At 40.2% G+C, this 22934-nt stretch overlaps 1 protein-coding gene across 1 annotated transcript in view; it reads right to left on the reverse strand.

Annotated features, from left to right (window-relative positions):
• myo3b (myosin IIIB) overlaps window positions 1-22934 on the reverse strand; it is a 568489-nt gene that overhangs the window by 208799 nt on the left and 336756 nt on the right. Inside the window, exons 26-27 of the mRNA XM_060827913.1 lie at window positions 19109-19314; window positions 3351-3462 (exon numbers count right to left, since the gene is read on the reverse strand). Of these exons, the coding sequence (XP_060683896.1) occupies window positions 3351-3462; window positions 19109-19314 (318 nt within the window). The remainder of the gene's footprint in view (window positions 1-3350; window positions 3463-19108; window positions 19315-22934) is intronic.

The raw sequence follows: 22934 nt of genomic DNA on the forward strand, positions 1-22934 counted from the left end.
AGCTTGTTAAGTGCCTGAATGACTCATAATTTGTCCTTCCCCAAAGGAAGCAATGCAACACTACTGCCAGCTCTCCAGCTGGCAGACAGAATCTAATTTCCTCCATAAGTACCGCCCAAACATGGTGGCCCTAACATGATGAACCTTTCCATACATTGGTTCAGTTTCCATTGGATGATTGTGTCCAATATTGGACACCAGACATTCAAACAAATGTGAAAGCAGTCAAAAAGGTGCAGTAAAATCTATGTGATGCCAGGTTTTATGGTGATATGTTTCCAGGGATGAGGAATTTCAATTATGCAGACAGAATGGAGAAACTGTTATTGTGCTCGTTAAAGAAGGTTGAGAGGAAATTCGACAAGGTTGTTCAAAATGATGAGTAGTCTAGACAAAGGCAATAGAGGGAAATGGCTCCTGTTGGTGAAAGGGTCAAGAACAAGCAGACACTGATTTAAGATGGTTAACAAAAGTCAGGGGCAAGTGGTTATACAACCAGTTGCTCTGATCTGGGATGTGCTACTTTACAGTGTCGTGGAAGCAGATTCAATGGTGAAATTCTCAAAGGAATTGGAAAGACCTGAAGTGAAAAAATACATGACCATTGAGAAAGGGCAGGGGAATGCAACTAGCTGAATTGCTCTTTTAACTGGTCAAGACAGTTAAGATGATTGGTTTTCTTCTGTTCTGCAAAATCCCATGATTCTGAGGTTACAGCCATGTCTAAACATTCCTCTAGATTACAAAGAAGTTATGTTGAGGCAAACTAGCATAAATCACACATTTTCAGGGCTAATGTCCTAAAGTATGCTTTTAAATACTCACACATGGAGTCAACTAACTCACTTTGCAGTGATATTACCTTGGAGTGTCGTTTCACAGTAACAAAAACACATTCAGTGAATTTCTAAGGTTTGATATATATTACTGACTCACAGAATTGTTACAGTGCAGAAGGGGGATATTTATCCCATCTTGTTTCAGTGCATAGGCACTTCACATGAGCACCTTGCCCAGTGCCATTCCCTAATTTTTCATTTTCAAATAACTATCCAAAGGCCTCTTGAATGCTTCATTGAACCTGCCTTCAACTAAACACTCAGGCAATGCATTCCAGACCCTAGGTAAGTACTTCTCCATAACACTTTTGTTTCTTTTATTAATTACAATAAATCTGTGTTTTCTTGTTGTCAAATATTCCATAAATGTGAACACTTTCTCACTGTTTACTCTGTCCAGGTCTCTCATGACTTGAATACTTCAATCAGATTTCCTCTCACCCTTCTCCTAGGAAAACAGAACTAACATTTCCCAGTTTATCTTCACAACTGAAATTCCACATCCCTGGAATCATTCTTGAAAACCTCTTTTTCATTCTCTCCAACGTATTCACAATATTCCTAAAATCACCAGCAAGAGCTACATGCCGTATTCCTAGTGTCTTATAGAAATTTAACATAAAGTCCTTGTCTTGTATCCTAAGCCCCTATTAACGAAGTCTAGGATACTATGCTGTTCAAAAAACAAGTTAGTTGAACATGTTTCTCCCTCAAGAAATCCACGATGACTTTCCTTACTTAACCCAATAGTCTTATATGACTATTAATTTGTCCCGAATTATTATTTCTAGAAGTTTCCAAACATGAAAGTTAACTGAATGATCTGTAATTGCCCAATGCTCCTTTACACCTTTTTGTGAACATTTGCAATTCTCCAGACCTCTGATATCATCCATGAATCTAAGGAAAACTAGCAATTTTTTTGCCAGAACTTCTGCATTATCATTCTCACTTCCCCAGTGTCCTTGCATCCAGTCCTGCTACCTTGACCACTTTCAATACGGTCATTCTATTCAACAACTGATCCCTATCAATTTTGAACACTTCCCGTCACTGAATTTTCTTCTCGATCATAAATTGACCTGAGGAGCATCCACTTCCTCGGTAAAGACAGATGCAAAGTATTGATTTAATACTTACGTGTGGATATACTAATCAGGAGGAGTAGGCCATTCAGCCTCTTAATTATATTCTACCATTCAATAAATTCATAGCTGTCTGATTGTAACCACAAATCTACCTTCCTCCTATCCACAATACTCTTTTATCACTGCTTAACAAGTATCTACCTACCTCTGCCTTAAAAATATTCAAGCCCTCAGCTTCACCACCTTTTCAGGAAAAGAGTGTCAAAGTCTCATGACCTTCTAAGACTGAAATTTTATCTAATGTCTGGTTTAAATAGCCAACCTCCGATTTTTAAAATGACAACCTAGTTTTAGATTCTCCCATATGTGGTAACATCATCCCTATACCTATCCTGTGAAGACTTTTTAGGAATGTGTATACTCCAATCAGCTTCAAGTTTTCCAAATTCCAGCAGGTAAAACCTAGAGGTCCAACTTAACCTCAGAAGACAAGCTGCTCATTTTAAGTAATGATCTAGGAATGCCTCTATATTCTTTAAATAAGTTTACCAATATTGTGCATGGTATTTCAGATGCAGTCTCACCAGTGCCCTGTATAATTGAAGCATTACATCCTTACTTTTGTATTCAGTTTCCCTTGTAATAAACAACATTCTATTATCTTTACTAATTACTTGCTATAGCTACATACTAATCTTTGCGATTCATATATGTGGACACCCATGTTCGTCTACATCGCAGAGCTCTGAAATTTCTCTTTAGACAATATGTTTCTTTTCATTTTACTGACAAACTGAACAATTTCACATTTTCTCACATTATACAGTACTCCATTTGCCACATCTTTGCATATTTCCTTAACCTATGTCTCCCTGCTACCTCCTTGCATCCTCTTTGACAACTTACTTTTCTATTTATCTGTATATCATCAGTGCTAACCACTGAGCCACCATGCCGCCTCCCGCTCCCCCCCACCCCCAACTCAACCTGCACCAAAACATCTTTAGTTAAACTACTTCGTATAGTTTATTCTTCCCCTTTAAGGAATCTGGCATAAGGACACAGTCTTAAATAAAGTGTCTCAGTTAAGAGGGACATAAGTAGGGTCTTTAGTGTTTGGAAATTTTTTAACAGAGAGCAGTAGAGGCAGGATCACTGAATATATTTAAAACTGAGTTGGACATATTTGTGATTGACAAGAGAGAAGGAATTGGAGTTAAGGCCACAATCAAGCTCAAAGCAACAAATGGCTTAATTCTGCTTCTATTTCTTATATTTTGTGTTCTTATGTAACATTATGTACACAATAAAAACATTCATGAAAAGGTACTTCAAATTTCAAAAACCATGATTATTCTGCAATCTTGAGAAAGGCCAGCTATAAATTCAAATAACATTTTAAAATGCTAAAGACTATTCTTACCTTAGTTTTTCCAAGCACCCACTTCTCTAGTCTTGCTTTCTTTAGAATGGCAGCACAACTTGCATAATTAGCAGGAGGTGTCTGATGTGCTTTGAAGGCAAGGTAGTAATATCTAGCAGGTAAGAGAACAAAGCACAGGTCAATATTTCATTGGAGATAAATTAACAGTAACAAGAAAAGCAACACTAACAAGAAAATTCTATAGGCAGTCAAAATATATTTAAAGCCTTAGGGTGAGACATTTAGTTTTCTTATTTCAAAAACTAACATTTCAACTTAAAAATTCACATCACAATTACTTTAGAGTCACAAAGTAGCAATCTTTAAACAGTTTTTTTTGTCACATTACTTCCTTGGGTAAATTAGTAATAATTGGTTCCTATCACCAGGCCCTAAATCTAATACATAGATCATAAGTTATATCACCAGTGGAGTAATATCATTAAGAGCTACACATTAATTCTTTGTCAACAGCGTCTCTCAATACTTAGCATTATAGTTAGAAACGCCATCGGTATTTACTAATCAATTCCAGAATGAAGATCACATTAGCATGGATGATCTAAAAAAAGTCTCAATTTGGTGGACTCACTGAAGTAAAAGGAAGGAAGAATTGAGGAAGAAGGGCGTAAGAAAGGACAAGGAATGGAAAGAAGAAACAGAAACAAGAAAGGAAATGCATGAAATAAAAATTAAAGATTGTTTCTCTAAGCACCTCAAACTGCTTCCCTGTCTACATATTTCAAAAGCCAGTTACTTACTACATAAATAAACACAGCAGTAATTTGTACAATACAAGTTCCAACAAACAGAATGATCAGATAATTTGCCCCGAATTTGCAAATGGTCAGCCTTTTGGTCATTACAAAAATAGTTCCGGAGACCTGAATCTGCACATCTCCGAGCTATATTTGGTGGTGGTGGTTGTGGGCGTGTTGGAAGTTTGAGCATCTGTGGCTTATTTAAGCAAATACACCTCAGATTAGTCTGGTTTTGCATTTGGATTGTCAAAAGTACACCTTGCAAATTCTAAATAGGTAGATAGGAATATAGAAACAAGACTAAGCCACTCAATGTCTTGAGGTTGTTCCACCAACCAAAGAGATCCTGGCTGATTGTGTGACCTAACTCCATATACCCACCTGTGGCCCCCAGCCCTTAATACTCGAAACAAAAATGCATCTATTTCACATTTAAAGTTAACAACTGATCGAGCATCCATTGCCTTTTAAGGAAGAGAGTTCCATGTATCTACCTCCCTTTGTGTGTAGAAGTGCTTCTTAACATCTATTCTGAATGGTCGGATCTAATTCTCAGACCATGCTACTAGTTCTGGAATTGCCAACCAGTGGAAATAGTTTAGCTATCCTGTCTTTTCCTGTTAATATCTTAAAGACTTCAGTTAGGAAAAGGTCTAAAGTTGCCAAGGGATGGGGTACCCTTTTGAAGAGTTAAGGTTATCTTTTGGATATGGTTCAGTACATCTCTGTGACAGATGCATAATGCCCATTAAAGGCATTGCTTCACCTGCCTACATTCTTAGTACAATTTTTGAGGGTTGACGTGCAATTTGACTCAGCAGCTTCTGATACACACATCCAGGCATCATGAAACCGCTGCAGTGGTATCTATCTCTATTCTTACCAGTTTGTCATTCAATGACAGAGTAACCCAGCATCAGTTAGTGTTGCCAGTAATAGTCATTATGTTAAATATCAGCTAATTTTCAGAGCAAGAGTCTGGGCTGTTCACATGCCTGTTTTATACCGTATAGATTTTCTTCCTGCTCTTTGGTTTTTGTACTTTTGTTGTGTGCTGTTGAAGTTTCTTCATCAAACACGCCCATTTGATGTGCCCTTTCTTTCCCTACATGCAGCTTCTTTACACCAGTAATTTGTTGCCTGAACAACTTGTCTTTCCACTCAAATACCAGTTTTGAGTCTGCATTGGTGATCCACTCTCATCTGCCATTTTATGATTTCTCATGTTTCAACTTATCTGTTGAGTCTGCATTGCATTATGCACTATGAAAATTTTAGCACTACCTCTCTTCTCACTTAAAACAAGGTATTCTTGATGTTGGATCTCCGACCCTAAGACTATACCCTGAAAACATTTCCCTCTGTGTACAGCACTCATTACTCACAGTACTCTTTCAGGGTGGAGCACATAGCACGTTTCTTCTGCACTATTCGCCTCCTCCATGGAGTAAATTCTTTTAAAAAAGCAACAGCGTCTTTTGATTTATTTTGTTTTAATTGAAGGACCTCCAAGATCTGTCATGAGGACCATAACTTTGTTTTTCCTTTTCGATGAATCAGTGGATTGCCTGGGTGGATCGCGGAGCAGCTTGTATCCTTATTGCAAGTCTTTGTTGTGTTACATTTCAGGAAGGACTAAGGGGGCCACAGTGTTTAAAACAATAAGAGCTTTTATTAAAGCGGTGTTGACTCAAGCTAGATTGCGTTGTTTCCCCACCAAAATAATCAACAAGATCATCATGGTGTCATATGATCAGGCTCAAAGTGACAGTTCAATATACTTACACAAATTCACAATATTGCGTGTCCCTAATTTGCTGAGGAATTTGGTAAGTATGGATGTCTGGGCTCCTGTGTTGCTACAGATATATGTCATTGTGAAATAACCACACAGAGGCCAGTATTCCAGCAACAAGCCACCTTTTAGTTACATGTGCACAGTACATGGGCTCAGACCAGCTAGTTCAAAGCCAGTCCCTAGACTGAGGAAATCTTCTGAATCTCCTGCTTTTTTTTTCTTTTAAGAATCCCTGACTGATCCAGCTCCTTCAGTGCCAGCTCTCAGAGTGAACAGAATCACTGACACTCGCGCTTATTTTCTTTCATTTTAATTTTTAAATTTTTTTTCTGATCCAGTTTCCTCAAGAGCTAGCTCTCAGAATGAACAGGATGTTTGACACTCCTGTTCTTTTTATTTCTTTTCCCCACACTACCGCCGAACTGCGGTAGTGCTTATTTGCCGGGCCCCCCCCCCCCCCCCCCCCGCACCCATGTTGTGTGGGTGCTAGTGCAAGACACAATGAAAGATACAAGGTGCACGAATCTTTATTCAATTTCCACTACCAGGAAGAAAATTTTCAGTTTTTCTTTCTAATGCACTGGCTGTGGGCCAGCCAGTCCCAGAATCAGTTCCCCCTTTTCTTGAAACAATCAAGAGGAGAGTCCTTGAACACTGGTCCAGTTCCCACAAGAGCCAGGTCTCAGAGTGATCAGGATCTCGGACACTCCTGGTTTTTTTTTAGCTCTCAGAGTGAACAAGGTGTCTGACACTCTTATTTTTTTTGTCTTTTTTTTCTTTTACTTTTTCCCCAGCACCGATGTTGTGTGTGTGCAGGTGTGAGACACAGTGAAAGACACAAGGTGCACAATCTTTATTCAAATTTCCACCACCAGGAAGAAAGGAAACACCCGAATGGCCTGTGACAAGCAGTGCCCTTCACATCATTGGACAATGCTATGTGTGATCAAATAGTGAAGGGGAGGGCAGGGATTAAATCAAAATAGAGTTGGAGGGAGAAATAATGCACTCCACTCCCTGCGGCGCCCACCTCCCTGAACAACTCCAGGATGTTGGTGGACACCGCGTGCTCCTTTTCCAGAGACACCCGGGCTATAACGTAGAGGGGCAGGCAGTCGGCCTTAATGACCCCCTCCACGACCCGCCCAGGAGCAGACTCACAAGGAGGTCTTCAGACCTGCCCTCCCTCCTCTGTACTGGGTGCACGAAGATCAGGAGTGTGGGACTGAAGTGCAACCAAAAGCAGAGGAGGAGGTTTTTAAGAAAATCAAAAAGGGAGTGCAAACACCAACACCCAATATACATATGGTCCAAGGACTCCACAGTGCCACAGAACAAGCAGTTGGGCTGGGAGTCCGTGAACCATCGCAATCTGCGGTTGCAGGGGACCGCTGCGTGCAGCACCCTCCATCCTAGATCTCCGAGAGAAAGGAGGAGGACTCCCGTGTAGAGAGCCTTCCACTTGGGATCTCCACCGCCTGGTTGCAAATGGGCACGCCAAGGCATGTCTGGGCAGTGGATGAGGGAGAAGAGGTGGACGGCATGCAGCAGCAGTCGATACAGGGCCTGCCTTTTTACGTCCTTAAAAGGGACAAAACTAAAATTCCGATGGCAGCTCAGGTTGTGGGGCACAGGCTCCCGCAGGAAGTAATCTCCTGTTTATATCTGTCAGCCACGGCTCCCTGATTGGCCCAGGTTAACGTCCCTAATCAAGGATCTCTTAGTCAATGAAATCCACTGGTCCTCATCCCAATCACTACAAGTTGCAATTCTAATTCATCATTATCATTCGCATTTGTTCCACGGTGTCTGGAGAAAACATTGTTACTTCAGATTTAAATGAGCAGTACTACATCCTAAATAGCTACTTACAAGAATCCCTTGATCAATTTTATATAAACTAAGATGTGCACACTTACAAATACACTAGAGACACAATATTTCTTGTCTCTTTCTAAGCTCTTTCTTCACGCTGACCTAATAAACTTTTAAACAAATGTAGAAGCAGCAGCAGAAATGATTATTATGCCATTTCTAGCCACACCTCATGCTGACATGGACCTACCTTGAGGCAACTTTTGAAGCAAGGGTGTTGGAGCCATTAATCATTCCCCTTTTCATTAAAACATTACATGCATTATCATTTGCCGTTACAAATTATGCAAGATTCTCAATATAGAAAGTTAAAAGAAAAATGAACAAGCACGTCCATTTCCATCAGTCTTTGCACATACATTTCATCCCTTGTCTCTAAAGCATTCTGATCATTTACTGACATGCATGTGAATTGTTAGTTTGTTTGATTTCACATGGATCTAATCAATAGTCAGTGGATTAGTGACCTGTAAAATACGGCAAATCTCTTCCTTCACGTAGGGTCACTAACACAAGCTTTTACTGAGATGAATGGATTTTATTTATTGTTTATTTGATACTCTGTATCTTCAATCTTCCCATCATATTGGACCCTCAGCTTCATTTGTCTACTGGAGATGAGGATCATTCATCATATTGTTTCAATTTTACTTGTCAGAACCTCATTTTTGGGTCACCATCTTGATGGACTTTGCACAAGGCTGTGCTTTGCACAAAATAACTATCTATTTGGTGCTTTACCATTGATTTGATACTTTCCTTCTGCAGTCATCATTCTAATGGTCACAATTTTTAAATTACCTTCAGTTCTAGCAATATGTACGGTAGTAACTAATTATTCAGGATCATCAGCTGATATCTTCACAGGCTTGCTTTGATTCTTTCTAACAAAAGGAGTTGCTTGCAAAGTGATTTAGCTTCTTGCACTTAGAGGACTGCATCCCCCATGCAGAACATGCTTTTTATTCTTTCTGTCCTCCACAATATTTACATCCACTGATCTTGAACTTCCTACTGGCCCATCTGCAAAAACCTCCCCCTTTTTACTCTAATATATCATTTTAATTTGGTTGGAATGCATCTCTGTATAATGCGATGCTTTGTCTGTTTTCCCATTAATACACACCAGCTGATGATCAACAACCTCAGAGCTTCTTCACATGCTAACAACTTGCCTGACAGTAATTTTCTCCTCCCTCAACAGATGTGTTCGCATTGCGGGATTTCTTGTACCCATGAAAATACGACGTAATGACATAATCTTTCAGTTGTCCAAACTCTTAGACTTCAAGTGCATTTATCAGTACAGTCACAATGACCAATAGTCACCCTCTCCCATTGAGTTCTGATGTTGAACACATACTGTTCATAAGTAACATTAACACTAGGTTCAAAGTATATCTTCAAAGCCTTCATAACTTCTCCCGTCTGAGTTTGCTGCGCATTGGTGAGGTTTAGGGTGTGATACAGCTCCTAGCACTCTTTTCCCACCACTAATGGTAAGGTGGCAGTTCTAATTTGCTCAGCCTTTTTATTTAAGTCTGTAGCTATTTCTCAGTTTTGTCACTGAGAGTGAATAAATTCCAACTCTATTTATCTTAAGCTCTGAAAGTTCACACAATCTGTGTTTCACATTTCTGAAATCAATTTTCAAGTGTTGACTTGTTGCCTCAAACTAAAGTGAAAGGACATTACAGCAGAGGTGGAGGTCACATTACTACTGCAAGCCAGCTGCTAAGTATTCTGAATCAACATGCTCCAGTACAGGTGGAACTTGATCCAGCACATTCTGGCCCAGAAATTCCAACCTTATCACTGTGCCAGAAATCCTTCTAAGCCAGATATTTTATATATTTTTAATCTATTTTCTAACCAATCTGTTCAGCGATGTTAGTGCACACCTCTGGTGTTACTTGAATCCAGGCCTCCTGGTTCAGAGGTATGGACACTATGAGTTCACTGCAAGAACCTTACAGCCAGCTACTATGTGATGAGTAAGTACATTGTTTTGCAAAGTGAAGCAAATCAGCCTCTTAATGGGCCCATTAAGGCCACTGTGCAGACTCCAACAGGAATTTCCAATTCAGGCCATCGCCTATTAGTGGGATCGAGGTGACCTGCCAGATGTATACCAGAGGGACAGCACTCCACTTACCATTTTCAACAGCTTTTCCTGGCACTTTCACCTTGAGGCATCTTCTCTTGCACCTACTTAAATTGGTTGCCCCTGCATCTGATTTTGCTTCAATTTGCAGATCCTTTAGTCACAATTTGCCAATTTTGGTGCGACCAACAAACTTATTAATCAGACCACTTACATTTTCCTCCAAATTATTTATATACACCTCCCTATATGACAAATATCAAAATTCCCAGCACTGACACCTGCGGAACACGACTATTCTGAAAAGCTGTCTCCTACCGCTCCTCACTGTCTTCTGTGACCAAGCCAGTTTTGTATCGATCTGTCCAGCTCACCCCAGATCCTATTTGTACAAGCCTACCATAAGGTACCTTATCAAATGCCTAATTAAAGTCCATGTAGACAACATCGACTGTCCTTCCCTCATCAATCATTCTTGTCACCTCCTCAAAAAATTCAATTAAGTTGGTGAGACATGACTTTCCGTGCACAAACCCATGCTGCCTACCACTAACAAGGTTAGATGATTAGATTCCCTACAGTGTGGAAACAGGCCCTTTAGCCCAACAAGTCCACACCCAACCCTCTGAAGACAAACCCACCCCCCCAGACTAATGCGCCTAACGCTACGGGCAATTTAGCATGGCCAATTCAGTTGACCTTCACATCTCTGGACTGTGGAAGGAAACTGGAGTACTCGGAGGAAACCCACGCAGACACGGGGAGAATGTGCAAACTCCACACAGACAGTTGCCCGAGGCAGGAATTGAACTCGGGTCCCTGGCGCTGTGAGGCAGCAGTGCTAACCACTGAGCCACCGTGCCGCCCCTTTCAAGTCCTTTAGTTTCCAAATGTGAATAATTACAGCTCTTAGTACCATCTCTAACAACTTCCCCACCACTGAAGTCGAGCTTCAGCCTGTAATTACTTGGATTATCACTGTTTCCCTTCTTAAATACAGGAACAACATTGGCCATTGTCCAGTCCTCTGAAATGTCACCTGAGGCCAATGAGGATGCAAAGATATCTGTTAAGGTATTTCTTTCCTTGCCTTCCACAGTATCCTGGGATATCTGGCCCTAGGAAGTTGTCTACCTTGATGCATTTCAAGACACCCAACACTTCCTCCATTATGACGACCTGCTCCAGAATATTCACACATGTGTCCTGAACCTCAACATCCCTTATGTCCTGCTCTTTGGTGAATACTGATGTGAATTCCTCATTAAGGACCTCTCTCATTTCCTCAGGCTCCATATGTAACTTTCTTCCTTTATCCTTGAGTGGGCCTACTCTTTCACTAGCTACCCTCCTGCGCCTCATATACATATAAAATGCCATAGGATTCTCCTTAATCCTGTTAACCAAGGACATTTCATGGCCCCTTTAAGCCCTGCTCATTCCCTGTTTGAGCTCCTTCCTACTTTCTCCATATTCTTCAAGAACTTTGTCTGTTTTTAGTTGGCTTGACCTTGGTAATCTTGTTTTTGACTCATCTTATCATTTCCCCTGTGATCCAAGGTACTGGATCCTGCCATGTCTGTCCTCCATTTTCACAGGAACATGTTTGTCTTGCATTCTAATCAACTAGTGTTTAAAAGACTCCCACATGCCAGATGTGGATTTACCCTCAAACTGCTGCTCCCAATCCACATTCTACAATTCTTGCCTAGTTCAGCTGCAGTTGGCCTTCCCCCAGTTTAACACACTTCCACGCTTGTCCTTACCTACAAGTATCAGAAAATTTACAGAATTATTCACAATTCACAAAATAGGTATATGCACTTCTGTTTTGGCAAGTTGCCCTCATTTCATCTGAAAACATGTTTCCTCTTGGTGATTCTGACAGACCATAAAACTGCATTTGACACAAAGAAAATCCTTGGGGTTTTGAAGATGCTATTCACAAATGCAACCACTTCCTCCTGCATGAACCATGTTGCTTTAATGGTTTCTTCCCATCTATTTTAGCAAATAGTTAATAAAGAATTCTTTTAGAATATTGTAGCAATTGTTTTTATGTTTTCAGCTTGAGTGCAGAAGGGAATAGCTACCTATAAAGAATGCAAAGTTACATTCCATTGTTGTAATTTTCTATTTTTAATTAACATTTTCAAATAAATACTTGTCTGGGCTTTTTTTTCTGTTGCAATCACAAGTTCGTGATTTTCCATCCAGGTGCAAAACTGAAGAGCCAGCTCCATATAGGACATTCACATATTTCTGTCAATCATTTAGGGAAAGTTGATTAAATGATTCAGCAAATAAAATGCCGCTGCAAGTGCAGCCTCAACTTAGTAAAACCTAATTTCTTTTGCATTTTATCAAGTTGCATAAGTAACAATTTAATGGGGAGTACATAATGTTATATCACCTTAAACATAAAATAAATACAAAAGACAGTTATTTTAAAAAAAAAGAAAATGATGTCATCTATCTCTGGCACAGTTTTATATCAAACAAACCTAAATTAGACAAATACTCCATTAATTATCAACATGGAAACCTTTCATGCATGTTTTTCTTATATTTAATCAATCTTAAACTTTCATGTGCTATTTCTTACTGATTTGAAATTTTCAGATTAGAAAATTTTCATTCAATTATATTAAAAATCCTTAATAAATCCAAATTATTAAATGCAGTGGTCACAATTCTGCCTTGGAAAACTGATGAAAAATCAGCCTTGAAAAATAACTTGGTTACTCTCTCCACAGATGCTGCCAGGCCAACTGAGTATTTCCACAACAACGGGGACCTGGTTTTGATTCCACCCTTGGGTGAATGTGTGTGTGGAGTTTGCATATTCTCCCCTTTTCTGCATAGGTTTCCTTCAGGTGCTCCAGTTTCCTCCCACAGTCCAAAGATATGCAGGTTAGCTGGATTGGCCATGCTAAATTGCTCATTGTTTCCTGGGATGTGTATATTAAGTGGATTAGACATGGGCATTGCGGGGTTACAGAGATAGGGTAGGTGGTGGGAATGGGTGGCTTGCTCTTCGGGGTGTCAGTGTGCACTCGATGGGCTGAATGGCCTGCTTCCAGACTATAGGACACTGTGATCTCCAGCAAGCTTTGTCTTCCACTTTTGTCATGTTTAATGATTGTTAGCCATTGCTGAACTCAATAAGTGATGCATATTCAAGTATAGGAATATTAGTTAAAATTATTTATTGCTGATTCCTTTTAAATAACTGTCAATAGTGGCAGGTGCCCCTGAGCAACATTGTTATACATCTTTAAGATGAAAAACCATTATTTGGTATTTCAGTGATTCAAAGACAAAAATGACTGCCATGTCAAAGGAGGATATATCAAGAGAGATGACCAGGAGCTGGTCAAATAAGGGGATTCTCAGAAGTATCTTAAAAAGACAGAAATGAAAACATGAAGGGGTTGTGGGGAAGGACATCTGAATATATTAAACCAAGATAATTGAAAGTAAAGACATTAATGGTGCAGCAAAAATTCGGCGGAATGAACAAATGTCCTGACTTAGTGGACTGGAAACCTGGGAGCAGGGATTAAGAGCCTGGAGGAGGTCACTGATTTTAAAATGATGGGGCAATGAAAGGATGTATACATGAGGATGATAAACTTACATTGAAAACGTTGCGGGTTTAGGGACCCAAAGATTAGTAAGGATAGAGTTGTTAGGTGAGTAGAACATGGTGCAGGAGAAGATATGAAAGGCAGATGAATGAAAATTATTCAATGTGTTATGAGAAGTAGTTGGGAAACTTACTTTGGCAGGCAGAACATCTGTAAGAGAAAAAAGGTCGAATCATTGCTCAAGCAGCAAGGACATGAATGGATCGTTCAGGGATTGCCATAAGAGGCCAGTTAACAGAGATTATAACATGGATATGATGCAACCATCAAATTGAACATAACAGAATTCAGCTTATGTAGTATGGTACAGATTAGAAGATGCTTGTCTGATCATGGGCAAACGTTAAAGTGAATATTTTCTGAAATAAGAAAACATACAGCATAAAGACTAAATTTAAAAAATTAAAATGTAAATAAGACTCTATGTATGCTATGTGAATTGCAGCACTTGTGGCATAATGCAATATCATTTAAGTCCAAACAATTCCAAAGTCTTATTAAATATTCATCAAAGATCACATAAAAGCACAAGAAGTACATAACTAGCTCATGTAGGAAACTCCCTTTCTCCAAGATTTGCAAAACCGCCTGTGAAGTTATCTACACCTGCTTCTGCAAACATGAAACAACTTGGATAATTTGTCAGTTCTGAAAAAGGGGAGAAAGGTAAAAATCAAAAGAAACAAGCTGTGAGCTGCACTGCAAATACAGTAACAACACCTGTAAATAACCAACAGGGTGCCAAATTTACAGGTAGCTTGAAGTGATGCCAGTTTACCCACGGCGGATCAGTAATAAGCAAACTTGTATCTGATGCTCAGATTCATGTTTTAGTCACAAGCAAAATCAAAATGTTAAAATCAAAAGACTAATCCGACTTAGCAAATACTATCAACGTATTATCTGCTACTTGCCCCAACAACGCTACAAGTTGACAAACGTAATACAGACCTATATTACGCAGTCAGTGGTAATCTAGCATTGATTTAAAACAGGAAAGGAGAAATCCAAACCTAGTACTTCGTCAAGGGGATCACGAAGTGTCCAGCAACAGTGCTATTATCAAGCAGGCTTACAGCCAATTAGTTTGAAGAATTATCATGGACAGCAAACCAGGAAGTTAAATGCACTCATGATCCTTCACTTTTTAGTATCATTTTATAGAGAGCAATATAAAGATTGGGAAGTAGATGGGGATTATGGTAGAATTCACAGTAGAAAAATGAATATAACTCAATTATAGTTGAAAAATGAATATAACACAATTATATTTGAAAATTCATAAGCAAACCTTTAAAAATGTGTAATTTCTTACCATGATGGAAACAAATTGGCAATTCACAATCACGTCAGTGCATTTTCAGAACCAAGTAGATTGATTAGGAGTGCTTCCAATTAGCATGCTGTCAAATCTTAGTTACAACTACTTCAGAAAGGTACAACTTATACCAGGATTTTCACAGAAAATTTAATAAATTAGAAGTGGAAACTTTCATTAGATGAATAACTTCTAATTAATCACAGTCTGTCATGGTAAATAAACTTCAAAATTGTTGTCAATTTCAGAGGTACAATAACAGAAAAGATTCACAATTTCAGTTCATTAGAACCCCAAAACCCATGTCACACTTTATAATTATGGGTATTTAACAATCAGATAATTGTTAAATCAGACACAAAAAAACTTTATTAAATCAATTGAAGAATATTCTATCCCTTCAAAGTTAACATACAAAGTAAATGTTAAAAAAAAATCATTTTAAAAATGTTTAAAAATCCTTTTTAATAGAGTTATTTAAGTAAATGTAACTTTAGGACATAAGACAGAATGATCCCATATGCTAAATTGAACCACTGCCAGGATAAAAGTGGGTCATGTGCCTGCATAAATGGACAATGAGAGTCTGGGTAGGATATAACAGGTAGCAGATAATGAAGTAGTTACTACCAGGGCCACAATCCTTGCTTCTCAGAGCTGCTGACCTAGTCAGAGGTCCAACAGCAGCAATGATAATGAGGCCAGGTGAGAATTTCAACTTATTGCACGGGGTCAGGAAAGGCATGCCCCATTAATCAAAGGTAAGGAAGTCCCACCATGGGCCACAGACAATCCATTAAAAAAGGTCCCTTATAACTATGGGGAACCCCACTGGGAAGCTACCATAGTTTTCATGGCAGCCTTGGCACACATTGTGGGATCACCCTGGAGTTGATAAAATGCCATCAAGGATGAGAAGCAGCTGTAAATTTGCCAATTTAATTATTAATTGATAATTTAATTGGCTGCCCATTTCCACTTGGTGGGTAATGATGTTGTTGCAATTCCCAATGTGGAGAATATCAGAACTGACAGAATGCAGCTTACGGAAGCAAGTTTTTAAGGACTGTCTTAAAGGAAGCAAAGCAGTGAAATGGTAAAGAGATTTAAGGAGGAACTTCCAGAATGTAGGATTTGAGTGCAGAAGTAAAGATATGGCAGCTGAAGGCATGGCCACTATTGGTGGAATGATTGAAATCATAGGTCCTTAAGAGGCCTGGATTTGACAGCATGGACTAGCTCACAGGATCTCAAATTGTAGAGTTAGAGAAGATTACAGAGACAAAGCAGGAACAAGGCCAGAGAAATACCTGAAAGCTGAGTTGAAAATTCTAAAATCAAAGTACTCATTAAGTAGGAGCCAATGTTGTAAAGAGATCAATTAAAATAATTATTGAAATATAACAGTTTACTGTTGGTAGTCTTGATTAGACATACCATATTTCAAGCTAATTGCCATAGAATCATAGAATCATACAGCCCACTGAGTCTGTGTTCATAGCTTATACATCAGACAAATCCACTCAAACAATATATATATATATAGGTTTTTTTTGGTTATGTTTGGTTATAGTATATCCTCTCTTTGCTGTTTCTTTGGGTGTCTGAATCATCAAAGGTATACATAGGAAATTAAGGCATTGAGCAGCTTTCTATAGTATCCACTGGCAAGCATCAATGGCATGGTGCAATTTGTCTTTGATCAACAATTGAAGCCTAAGCACATTCATTGAACATACATCACAAATGGGTGGAGAAATTATTGCAAATGAAACTTAGGTGGAGTTTGCAAACACATATTTCATGTTTTTGCTTTTTCAATGTGATGTCCAGCAGATGCAGATTTTTTCTTTCACCCATAAAACTGGCACTGCTTGCCCTGTACCACATTCCAATTTCATCTTGTATCCAGAGAATGGCAAGTATTGGCATATAACGCAACTTCCCATTGATACCTGCTACCCCACCCCTTAGGTGTCTCCATGGCTCCTTGAACTTTCTTGTAACCTGACTGCCCATTTCCATCCATCCCAGCAAGTGGAGATGCACGATAATGAACTTTTCCTCCAAGTACCGTCCCTTCACCAAGAGCCTCAACATTACAATGTAATGATGCCCACTCTGGTACTCTAAGCACCCCCTCTGGAGATCACAATGGTGATCACTGCTAATAACATTATCACCTTCCCCACACTATCCACAATTTTCAGTAGGCTACCATAACCTCTGATGCTGCTTAGTCTACACCCCACACATCTTGAGTTTCTCACCATCATCATCCTTGTCCCCACCTTTCCACATACCTTTCCTTTCTCCCACCCCCTTGTGGCAGTGATCCCCTGGCGCCATTACAGTGTCCCTTGCACTCCCCTCAATGATCAATGGGCATATTGTTGGAAATTGGAGTTGCCTTTCAAACTCTGTCCTTTAAGTATTCCATAGTCAGTACTTCCTGTGTAGTGAGACCTCATTTAACTGCGTTGCAGTAGTAAGAAGCAAACTTTAACAAATGATTTATTGAGCACACAGTACCCTATTGTGAATGCAGTGTTTTGGAAAATGAGAAATATTTGTTCTTAGAAGCAATGAAAAAATCTAATTTTCAAATGAAGGTGGATAAAGGGTAAACTGTCATCCTGGCATCATGAGTAGCTGCCCATGGTCATTGGTCGAGAGGATTTAAAATGGTGATTTACTCAGCATAAATAACCAACTCTCAAAGTAAGGTACATCAACATGGGTGGGGGAGGGAGAGAGGGAAACAGAGTGAGGGAGATGGGGATCATCAAGAGAGAAGGGAGGGAGGAAGAGAAAGAGGGCAAAAAAGTGAGAATTCAGGGGAATGAGTCACCAACTATTTGGGAGAAGACCAGAAGTTCCCCTATGTCAGGCCAATAGAGGAACAAAGACTGTTACCAGCAAAGACTGCATGATATCAAAGATAAACACTCCATTACTTCAATCCTGCACCCCAGGTTCTCCATTCTACAGTAAGGCATTAGCATCAATAAAGCATTCTGATCTGTCAGGGTCATAGACTTTGTCTAATTAACTGATGTAACATACTAAGCTTTTGGTTCTTAAACTCAACAAAATATCAGAAAATTGCTACAAATTGTTGGGCTGAGGGGTGACCTTATAGGGGTTTATAAAATCATGAGGGGCATGGATAGGGTAAATAGGAAAGATCTTTTCCTTGGGTTGGGGGAGTCCAGAACTAGAGGCATAGGTTTAGGGCGAGAGGCAAATGATATAAAAGATACCTAAGGGACAACTTCTTCACGCAGAGAGTGGTGCGTGTGTGGAATGGGCTGCCAGAGGAAGTGGTGGAGGCCAGTACAATTGCAACATTTAAAAGGCATCTGGATGGGTATATGAATAGGAAAGGTTTGGAGGGATATAGGCCAGGTGCTGGTAGGTGAGACCAGATTGGATTGAGATATCTGATCAGCAAGGACGAGTTGGACCAAAGGGTCTGTTTCTATGCTGAATATCTCAATGACTCTATGATTCTATCACTGCTGAGATTAGATAACTGTGATCACAAACTCCTGAAAATCAATAATATCCCCATAAATGTATTGGCCCCATTTCTGCTGACCTTCGATGAGCAATCTCGAAACATACCTGACCAGAACACTGATCACTGTCTAAGCAGCTTCCCAATGGATAATACACAATTCCCCTCATTGCTCCTGAGCACTGCTTCTATTGAACAGATTGTTGTCCACTCCCTGGACTGTATTTAGACAGATTCCCTGACTGTGAGTGGACCAAGTGGGTGACTGACCATGGCCAACCCCTGGACTGTGTGAAGGCTTGTGCCAATGTCTGACGGTACTGGTATCCCTGAAAGATGACAGTCCCCGGCTTTGACTGAACTGACTACAAGTCCCCATCACTTTCCAACATGGCCATGGAGTTGAATACATATATAGTGTGTTTACTGCATCAACAGATGGCATATGCTGCAGGTGTTAGACTGAAGTCTTTGTGTGATGTACAGTAAGATGACGTAGGTTGTTGCTACGAGAGAGCAAGCAAGCAACCTAGTGAGATATTTGCCTTGCTGCTCAGCCAATGCATGACAGAGGGAGTGAGTTTTTCTAATGTCAATGCAAACCTTGTCAAATTTCTCATGCCACAGATCTCACGCATATTGTTAAGGTCCCTATAAGATTCTACCCGAAGTATTTTGGTTGATAAAACACATTTTACACATTATATCCCTTATTGTCTATGGTACTTATACCTTTTAACAAACTCTTCAAAGAGGATGCGATGAGAATATCCTTGAGCCCGAATGCGAATAGTTTCCAAAATGCCAGTGTACCGCAACTGAACCAGTACTCTTTCTTCAAAAAACTTTTCTGCTTCTCGATCGTCATTGGGTTTGATGCAACGGACAAAATGAGGTTGTCCGACCACCATTTTAGACAGTAGATCCATTAAGGAATACTACGGGTAAGAAAGAAAATCCATCTGTAAACTTTCTTTATTGGCTGGGAATCAATCAACTGTTTCTATTCACTCGATAAGACAGGAAGAGTTTTAGTGATAGAGGACTCGATCGTTATGGGAAATGACAAACAGTTCTGTGGCAGTAGACGAGACTCTGGAATAGTATGTTGTCCCCCTGGTGCCAGTGTCAGGATTATCTCAGAGGGCATTCTACGTTTGGGGTGGGGGGGGGGGGGGGAGCGGAGGGGAGGGGGGTGGTGTTAGGGGAGGAGGGTGAACAGCCAGCAGTTGTGACATATGTCAGTACCGATGACATGGGTTTAACAAAAGAGATCCACAAGCAGGAATTTAGAGAGTTAGGCAGTGGATTAAGGAGGAAGACTACTAAAGTTGTAATCTTCTGATTACTTTGAATGTGACACACTACTGGGTACAGGAATAGGAAGATAGATCAGATGAATAATGGGCTAAAGCGATGTTGTAGGAGGGAGGGTTTCAGATTTTTGGATCCTTGGGATAGTTTCTGGAATAGGTGGGGCCTGTACAAGTTGGACAGGTTGCACCTGAACTGGAATGGGTCCAATATCCTTGCTGTGAGATTTGCTTGTGCTTTGCTTGACCTGGCAAGGGGAGGGGGCACAGAGTAGATGTAAAGTTGGGAGCATGGTCCAATCAGACACAGAAGGAATGCTAGGGCGGTCCAGTAGATGGAGAAGACAGGGGCAGGATAAGTCACATGGGATGCCTAGAAAACTAAGTTGTATCTATTTAGTGCATGACATGGAGGAGCCGGTATTTGACTGCAGTGGACAAAGTTAAAAATTACACAACACCAGGTTATAGTCTATTTGGAAGCACTAGCTTTCAGAACGCTGCTCCTTCTTCAGGTGGTTGTGAAGCAGGGCCATAAGACACTATTTGTAGCAAGAGATTACATTGTCATGCAAGTAAAATTCTATATTTAACAACCTAGATTGTTGTTAAGTCTCTCATCTTTTAGAATGGGTTACAGGTTTCAATTCATTAATATGTAAATCCCAGAACTTCTTTTAAGTCACATTCTCAAGATAACTTAAAGTTTTATATAAAAGAAGTTACATCTCAGCTCAGATAATGCATTAAAGGTGTACAGTCAGTGTCTGTCTATATTCCAATCTTGAGTCAGACTGGTTCCATTTCCAAAGTGGAATTTACAAAATATTATATGGATTGACTGTCTACATTGACTGCCTACAGGTTGTGTACTTGTTGAGCAGAGTAGAATGTATCTGTAAATATAATTCTGCAAACACAAATTCACCCCATCAACATACATGTATAGGAAAGAAACAGAGAGAAAGAGAGAGAGAGCGAGGTGACTGTGTGCGTGTGAGTGCACGTGACAGAGTGTGTGCTTGCAGGTGTGGTATGGGCCTGTGAAAGGCTGCGTGCATGGATGTGAGTGTGGAGGGGGTGTATGTATGTGCATATGAGAGACAGTGTGTGTATGAGAGATGTTTGCATGAGTATTTGAGCATGTAAGTGTGTGTGTACGTGTGTGTATACGTGTGTGTGTGTGTGAGAGAAAGAGAGAGAGTCTATGGTGTAGTGGGATCAAGTGTAGTATGACATGAACCCAAGGTCCTGGTTGAGGCCAGCCTCATGGGTACCGAACTTGGCTATCAGCCTCTACTTGGTCAGTCTCTGTTGTTGCCTGTCCCGAAGTTCACCTTGGATGATGGTTACCCAATGATCCGAGGCCTAATGTTCCGGACCTCTGAAGTGTTCCTTGACTCTATAGAAACACCCCTGTCTGGTGATTGTGCAGTGTCCATTCATCTGTTGTTGTACTGTCAGCTTGGTCTCACCAATGTACAATGCCTCGGGGAAACCTTGCTGCAACATATGAGGTAGACAACATTGACCGAGTCACATGAGTACCTGCCGCATACACGGTGGGTGGTATCCCTACGTGTAATGGTGGCATCCATGTCGACACTCTGACATGACTTGCAGTGGTTGCCATGACAAAATTGTATGGTGTTGTGGTCTATGTTGTCCTGAAGGCTGGGCAATTTGCTGTGAACAATGATCTGTTTGAGGTTTCCAGTTGTTCAAAGGCGAGAAGTGGAGAAGTGAGAAAGGTCTTGGTGAGATTATCATCTTCATCGATAATGCGTTGCAGGCTGCAAAGAACGTGGCATAGTTTTTTGGTTCCTGGGAAGTACAGGGCAACAAAGGGTACCTTATTGGTTGCAACCCATGTCTGTCTCCTGAGGAGGTCATTACGGTTTCTCGCTGTGGCACTTTGGAACTGGCGATGGATGAGTTGAACATCGTACCCTGTTCTTTTCAGGGCATCCTCGAGCACTTTCAGGTATCCATCATGTTCTTCATGATGAGGAGGAACATAACAGACACCTGAAAGTACTCAAGGATGCCATCACATTCACATATTCACACACTCATGCAGACCTTCTCTCATACACACGTTCTTTCTCATACACACACATATGCATCCCTCATACTCACACCCACGAACGCACCCTCTCACAGGCTTATAGCCCATCACACTCAAACACACACTTTACCAAACTTGCACACACACTAAAATACAATGTCTCACGTGCACTCACACTCACATGCACACACTCACAAGCACACACTCATTCTCTCTCTGTCTCTCTCCGGCATATGCACACACATGTAAGTCTAGGGTGTGAATTTGTATTTGCAGAAGTATATTTGCAGATACATTCTATTCTGCTCAAAAAATGCAAACCTGTAGGCAATTAATGCAGGCAGTCAATCCATATAATATTTTGTAAATTCCACTTTGGAAATAGAACCATTCTGACTCATGATTAGAATACAGACAGGCTCTGACCTCACACCTTTAATGCATTGTCTGAGGTGCGATGTCACCATTTTTTTAAAATATAAAACTTTAAGTTATCTTGAGAATGTGACTTAAAAGAAGTTCTGGGATTAACATATTAATGAACCGAAACCTATTAACCCATTCTAAGAGATGAGAGACTTAACAACAATCTAAGTTTGTTAAACATATCATTTCAGTTGCATGACACTGAAATGCAGAGTCTTATGGCCCTGCTTCAGAACCACCTGAAGAAGGAGCAGCGCTCTGAAAGCTACTGCTTCCAAATAAACCTGTTTGACGATTACCTGGTGTTGTGCGATTGTTAACTTTGTTTTAGTACAAGGAGCTTAACTAGCAAGATGGATGAACTGATAACTTTGGTCATATATGGGAACATGATACTGTTGCAATCATTGAGTCATGGTGGAAGGAAGGACAGAACTGGCAGGTCATCATTCCAGGGTACAGAAGTTTCAGTTGAGATAGGTAGAAGTAAAAAAGGTGGGAACATTGCTTTATTGATTAAGGAAACCATCAAAGCAGTAATGGAAGACATCCTAAAAGAGTCTTCAAATGTGGTCACCTGAGTGCAGCTCAGAAATAAAAAAGGGGTGATTACCTTGCTGGAATTACACTACTAGCCTCCCAACAGTCAGAGGGAGATAGAGGACCAGATATGTAGGCAAACCACAGAAAGGTCTGAGAGGAATAGAGTTAAAGTTGGAGAGTACTTCAATTAAGATTAGACAAAGTAGAG

The sequence above is a fragment of the Hemiscyllium ocellatum genome, chromosome 7, assembly GCF_020745735.1.
Source record: "Hemiscyllium ocellatum isolate sHemOce1 chromosome 7, sHemOce1.pat.X.cur, whole genome shotgun sequence".
Lineage (NCBI taxonomy): Eukaryota > Metazoa > Chordata > Chondrichthyes > Orectolobiformes > Hemiscylliidae > Hemiscyllium > Hemiscyllium ocellatum.